The sequence below is a fragment of the Morchella importuna genome, assembly GCF_003444635.1.
Source record: "Morchella importuna strain M04M26 chromosome Unknown Morimp01GS008, whole genome shotgun sequence".
Lineage (NCBI taxonomy): Eukaryota > Fungi > Ascomycota > Pezizomycetes > Pezizales > Morchellaceae > Morchella > Morchella importuna.
This window is the reverse complement of record NW_025763405.1, coordinates 837,306-844,626: the sequence shown is the minus strand read 5'-3', so window position 1 is coordinate 844,626 and position 7,321 is coordinate 837,306. Positions and strand designations below refer to the sequence as shown.

The following is a 7,321-nucleotide window of genomic DNA, read 5'->3' as shown; positions in this document are numbered from 1 at the left end:
GTAACTGAATTGGTTAGTAAGACGTTCCCAGTGCCAATGATACCCCAAGCATAAAGTAGGGCGAGTTACATTATTTTCTTATTCTAGCTTACTTACACCACAAATTACTGTTTTTCGAGTGTGTTTGTATCTTTGATTCGTAAAGTTTCGTTTCACTAGGACACCATGACTCCAAGGTAAAGGTGGCAGATATCCCCACGTCCGGGGATGAGGTCGGGCGAGATGTCCTTCATTAGTAAACTAGCTTTTGATAATGTTTCTACTAGCGTTCCCTCTCTCCCCGATCCTACTGCCAGCCAAGCTTCGATTGTATTATAGGATACGGCGGGTGAGGGCGGGTGACCGGATATGATAGTATGTTCTAGAACAAAACTACGGAGGACGTCCGGACTAGAGCTAACATTTTAAATTAGAATATATCCCCTAAGTGCCCATTTCATTAAACTCTTGTTATATATATCAAACCTGGCGCATGGCTAGAACCTTGTGGCAAATTAAAATAACAATATGAAGATCTCCGATCGCGAAGTCACGACGGTTGTCCTTGGTCTAATAGAATGCAAGAGCATGAGCTCGAGAAGCACTAACGGTAGTAACATTCAAAGCCACCGGAATTTGCGGGCAGCTTTACATATGTAGCCTGAATGAAATCAATGATTCGGGTGTTTCTCTCCACGACAATAGAGGGTTGATGTCTTCCAGTTACTTAGTTCTCTACCTCCGGGGTCTACCTGTGTTACGCCCAAGTAAGGTTTCTATCCAATATCACAAAGGGAAATCCGCTTTGAAATCTGGCATTAATCCACAGGGGTTGTGACATTTTAATCGGTATTTCTGTTTAAAGGAGAGATGAATGAAAGCCGGGAAAGCTTGATCTAATAATTTACTTTCGTCATTCCGACCGTGATGAAAGAAAAAATCGAGTGTGCCACTATGAAATCTCTTTATGTTTACATAGCAGATAAAGCTGACTCCCGGAGTCCTCCTAGTAGCATTTCCTCCGCAGTGTTGGTCCCTGGTTATGCGCTGGTACCTCTCATGTCTGGGATGTCCATTTGGATTCAGAGCATATAGCGGGCTTAAATAGGCGTTGAGGTAACAAGTCAGTAGTGACTAAAAAAAAGATTGCTCTGGCTGGGAGTTGAACCCAGGTTTCCCTTCGATTTTATAATTTTTAATGTTTTTGGTGAGGGCGTGCTGACCACTGCACTACCAGAGCTTGTCTGTATGTGTATTGAGGTGGTATATGACCTGCATGAGCTTTTTTTGTGGTGTAAAATCGTGGAGAAAGGATCATTGAACTTCGGGGATAAGGAAGCACCTGGTGTCAATCTCCGGCACGTTGTCAATGATTACCTCTCGGGTTTGTAAATATAGCTTTGAGCTATTGACCGGTTCCAGAATTAATAGTGATGGGCACGAGACGAGACGAGACGAGACTTATCTCAATCTCGTCTCGTCTTGTATTCTTTAGACTGAGTCTTGAAAGTCTCGAGACAATGGTCTAGTCTCGTCAGGTTCTCGAGACTTTTCGTCATGTGACCATGGGGATGGGAAGGAACTGTGATTATGCTAATCAATGCAAATAAAGGTTTAATTTCTTTCATTTCCATTTTTTCATTTTCATTTTATTTTTGGGTTGAGGCTAGAGAATTTATTTAGGTGAGGAAAAAAAGTCAAAAAAGTCTCGAGACTTATCTCGCGACCTCCGGACCTGGTCTTGTCTTGTCTTGTCTTGTCAGCCCCCGGGTCTCGTCTTGTTTTGCTAAAGGTCTCGAGACAAAGTTTCGAGACAATTTGTCTCGTGCCCATCACTAGGAATTAAATACCGACAGAAGTATGGGTTTTTCTTTCCAAATCCAAGCCCGCCACCCGCTATTTGCCTTCTATATTTGGGCCATATGATGGAACGAGACTACCGCGGGCCCAATATGTCGATGGATACAACTGGGAATACCAGTATAAGTATCTGTTCCATTACATGGGGGTACGAAGGGTTTCAGCCAGAGTGACGAAATATGTTCCGAGCGCAAGTGCGGGATAATTGAGAGTAAGAAACTGGTCAGGGTACGTTCTAATGGCAGGACACTTGCAATCGGAGGTGCAGGGATAGATATCAGTAATGCCCCCCTTAGAGGACGAACGGGAGCACAGAAATAAAGAAACAAAGATTATATCGGAGACGATAGCTGCGGGTTGGATAGGACTCTAGGTTATAGGTCAGCTGTAACAAAAAAAGACTGCTCTGGCTGGGAGTTGAACCCAGGTTTCTCTTCGATTTTATAATTTTTAATGTTTTTGGTGAGAGTGTGCTGACCACTGCACTACCGGAGCTTGTTTATATGTATGTTGATATGGTATATGACCTGCATGAGTTTTTGATATGGTGCAAAATCGCTGAGAAGAGATCATTGGAGTCCAGGAACGAGGAACAGTGTGAACGTCCATGTTAGCAATGGTTGGGTGTAGATATCGGTTTGAGAGTGAGTGTGGAATAGCGGAAGGTTTGAAATTGATCGAGGTGCATTCTGGTGCTATATTAGCTCAGTGCACTCAGAGGTATACGTTTAAATATCCGTACAGGCTCTTTTGAGTACCAGAGAGCGCACTGTAATAAAGAAACGAACAAATAAACAAGGAAATGAGAGCGTTACCAATGTTCTTGGAAGAGGCTCCAGTGCCTGGATTGAATAAACCCCGAAGTCCCGGAATGTGTCCGCGTTTTCACAGCGTGTATATTTGTTCCCTTCTGGACCGTACTCCCTTGAGTCCTGACCCATATCATGGGCCGGTGGAGGGCCAGAGATCTACTTATTCACTCTATTAAGCTTCTCCGGGGCTGGGATTGAACTCATATTATCAACATTTGCAGCTACTACTATAAAAAACTGTTAGCAGTGAATACCTGGGAGTCCGATCAGCTAACGAAAATGGTAGAATGGGAAAGGATTACTTGGGCATACATTCCCGGCATTGAAAAGTAAGAAGAAGAGGGAGAATCTACAGAGTTCATCTTAGGGGGTAAAGGGCTTGATCCTGTCATTTGTGAGCACTTCGATAAAAGCTGGGAGCTACTTTCATAGGGCGGGATCTATATATTTACCATTCAGTTGGTAGATGGAATCACGGATCAAGGCCCCGATGAGTATATAAAGCGAGGGGAATAGGCCAAAACATGATGTGATAAGAGCAAAACTAGGGCCCCTTATTTCTCCATCAATATCTGGTGCCCTCCGAAAATTGAAATCAACTCGAGTGCTCTTGGATCTCGGGGAGGAGGACTAGGAAGAGGTAAATAGGCGTAGGTATCTGAGGTGAGAATTCTTTGATAAAAGCTTGAGAGTGTAAGGGCTGTTTAATTTGAAAATAGATGCAGTAAGAGATGCATTTAACTTACATCCAATCCCCGTTCATACAAGAGGCTCATCTCTAGTAATCAAGCCCATCGATACCTTGCAACAGGATTTATGCATAATAACCACTTCCATTTCCATCCAGAAGGTTGTCTTTATAGAGGTAGTACAAAGCTGTAATTTCTTTCGTTTTTCCAGATACTGAGATTCAAGTTGTTATTTATGGAACTGTTTTGCAAATCTAGATGTCTCAGCTGGTCTGATACTTCGGAAGTGTATAAATTTCTGTCTGGGTGCGGCAATACATCCTGAATCCCTGTTGCGGCTCTGCTACCTAGCTTTGTAGGTAGTCGTCATCATTCTAATCTGTGTGAAGGAATAATCACATTGTCAGACTTGGTACCCTTATTTCTCTCAATTCTCCCCTCTTCTTCTTTGTTTCGTTGTCATCAATCATCGAGATGATTCTTCCCAACCTCCATCCATCAGGCCCATCACCTCCTGTTCCCTGCGGGTCAAGTCCTTTGGAGGAACCTCAACATCCTAACGCCCAAGCTTCAACATTCTCCTGGCGGAGCCTTCCTCTCCACAAGTCGGTCTGCTGGGCCTGACTTCGACCTCCAGTCTGTGTGGAATCAACACCACTAGAGTGAGTTCCCGGGCTGTTGCTATGAGTTTCATCAGTAAATACTCATCCACTCCATTCTTAGACTCTCCAACCGTTGTTCAGAACAGTATTCTCCCTGGCCTTCCATCATGAGCATCAGAGCTCATCGATTGCCTTTTCTTGGCACGAAAAGTGGGTTTTCTAATCTTATCTTTCCCACTTCCATCTCCTAATATAATATTTTTATTAACACTGGGTGTTGGTTCTCTCTCAAGTTATCAAGGATACAATTAATTTCCACGGAGCATGCCCCCCTGAGGACACCCCCGGAGGCCGGAGTTTATCGCGGAGATATGACAGCCCCTCGACGGATCCTCAGCTGAGGCCAAGGGCTTTTCCTCCTCAAGTATGTCTCCATCTTTGTGTATATTTTATTAATTTAATTCCGTCTGCTAATCACCTGTCTTCGTTAGATATGAGTCCCCGGAGTCGTACTGCGCTGAGCAGAACAGGAGAAGCTTGATCCCTCCACCAGGCTTCTCCATCTGATTGCACCCCAATTTCTCCTACCTCGACTTCGAGATGAGAAACGAATGTCAAAAGAGTGGGGTGCATCCCACCAACCTGCTACCACTGCCCGGGCCAGCCCCTCAATCCCACCAGGATCGGCAGGAAACTCATCCGGGGCTATACCATCTTTGCCTCCCTCGTTGCACCAGCAACAACTCTGTGGGCCTCCACAATGAAACGCTAGTGCACCTCCACTAGGGGGAGTTTTCATATGCACCGGGTTCGGTCGGTATGAGTTTTACTACTCACACATCCTCTTGGTCCCACGACGGCCGAGGATTGGCATCCTGGACAAAGATGTAAGAAGCCAAAACAACGTTCCAAAAGAAACACATACCTTCAATTCCCCACTCCCAATCTATCATCTACACTCTGCACTCACTAATCACTGGTTTCTAGAAATGGACCGAAGGGCTCCCGAAAACGCTCACCCCGAGGATCGTGCTCGTGGTGGCGTGAACCCAATCTTTCGCCCATCGCTGGTGCGGTGTTGATGAAAATGAGGACACGCCTTTGTGGTGCGCTGCAGCAGCAACCCCAGCATCTCCGGCAGCCCTCTTCACAGAGCGACGATCGACCAGCAGCGGACAGCCCCACCTCTCCGCCCTGCCCCACCGGTGCATTTTGCAGCAGCGTAGCCGGTGGGGCTGCATGCACTGGTAGACACTGCCTTCTGGCACTGCTGGGCCGAGGAAACCGCAAGACGAGCGGTGCTGCCTCCGGGCACCTTATAACTTGTTCAGATTAGAAGTAGTTGGGAAACCAGAACAATCAACAAAATTGTGCAGGACAGCTCGTCCTAAGCAAAATGTATTATTAGTGTAGAATAAAAAGCGTTTGGAACTATAAAATGACGGCAGAGAAACTATTGGAGAAGTTATGTGTTTCCATTTAATTAGTGAAGGATCTCCTTGTGGACCAGAATTGGTTACTGTGCTGATTTCAAATTCAAGCACACATCCAAAACATTTACATGTATCCACGACACAGAGTTGATGTGGGTTACAAATTATCACAAGTCATTATCAATAACTTGATCTGAAAAGTTTTGCAAGACCCCTACCTTCAGGTATAGCTGCTATATTCATATTATATGTATTTGTATTACGCCCATTGAGGCTATATTTTTGTGCAATTATCTGCTCAGATCCCACACCATCAGTACTCCCAAATAATGATTATCTATCGAGTCGTTCAATACTGATTATTTTGCCGTATTCCCGTGAGTGAGAAGATGTGGATGGAGTATAGTTTAGATGGGTGGCGGTGTCTGGCTTGAGGCTCTCTGGTCTCCCTCATAATGAAAGTAAATTAAAGAAAGTTGCTCATGTATGACATTATATTTTTCTCTAGCAGACCTGATATTGTACAATTGCTTTGTTCTCCAATTCCCAGCTTGGTCTCGATAACTGCAGCTGAGGTCAACTGTTCCGTGTTTGTGACACAATTCAGCACTGGCGTGGCTTAATCAGCTCAAGCGAATCTCTGTTCTTTTCTTCCCTGTATAAAACTCGTCTGCAGCACCGTAGCCAACCAATAATGCATTGTCACTCCTCCGCCCTGATTCTCAAACATACCTGCTGATAGCGAGATCCTGAGAATCGATAGCCAGAACACGCTTCTAGAATGCTAGTATTACTCCTGCTCAAGTTATTGGACGCATACATCATACGTACATACATGACAATATGACCGTCTCCCGGCTGGCGGCGATATTGGATACCTAAAACTAATTAAACTAATTAAACTCGCAATAATTCAGAAACATTTGTAAAAATGCTTTTCACCCCCAACAGCAACCCAAGCATACACCAACCCCCCTTTCCCTTCCCACTTCTCCATTTAAACTTACTGGTCTGCTAATTGATCACCTCATAGGAACCTCACCGGATATAGCTTCATGAACCCAAATACCTGCACGATACGATCATATATATCCTCCAACGCTATTCTCGCAACATCGCTCACCTCCACATCCGGCACCCCCTCCATATTCCGCCCACACTCCATCGTCGTCGACCGGAACTCCGGCACCCTAAACTCCATCTCCACAAAGTCCAGCACCAAATTATATATCCGGATCATATCCCCACCAATCGACTCCGGCGTCGACGCATACATGAAGCCCCTCTCATGGATCGCCTCCACGATCGTCGGATGCTCACAGGGCGGCAGGCGCTCCATCTCCTCCTCCGGCAGCTGCAGCCACCGCTGCTTGAGCTCCCGTACCTTCTCGAACTTGTTCGAGATGCGGACAAGGGAGCGGACGAGGATGTTCTTGTCGCTCGGCGTGTTGCTGCAGTGCTCGTCGAGGCATTGCACGATCTCGGCGACGCCGCGGCCGAGCGTGTGGAGGACGGTGGGTAGCTGGTCGGCCATGAAGGTGTCGACGAGGGTGAAGAGCGCGTGGGCGAGGAGGAGGAGGTGCTGGTCGAGGGGGGCGTCGGTGGGGTGGTGGGTGAGGAAGACGCGCAGCGGGGGGGAGTCGGCGGGGGCTTTGGAGGGCTTGAAGAGCATGGTGACTTGCCGGGAGGTGGGAGGGGTGTCGGTGGACATGGTTGGTTTTTGCTTCTCGGGGGTTTCTTGGGTGTAAAATGCGTTATTCTTTGGTGGAACAGCTCCATTTACTTTTAAAGGTCAAAAGGAGTTAAAAGGGTTGACGCTGGACTTATATACCCCATATATTCATCCCAACGTGAGGTATAGTCCCTCCATGATTCTATCATCATTATCAACTTCTCAAGGTATTCAATATACAAACAAACATCGGTATCGAGTGCCCGACCCAAAC

At 46.1% G+C, this 7,321-nt stretch overlaps 1 protein-coding gene across 1 annotated transcript; it reads right to left on the bottom strand.

Annotated features, from left to right (window-relative positions):
* Positions 1–6,402: 6,402 nt before the first annotated feature.
* On the bottom strand, positions 6,403–7,086 carry LAJ45_03723 (uncharacterized protein; the record flags this gene model as incomplete). The annotated part of the gene is made up of 1 exon (XM_046113307.1): positions 6,403–7,086. The coding sequence occupies one exon, from the start codon at positions 7,084–7,086 to the stop codon at positions 6,403–6,405; it is 684 nt and encodes a 227-aa protein (XP_045973600.1).
* Between the last annotated feature and the right edge of the window lie 235 nt (positions 7,087–7,321).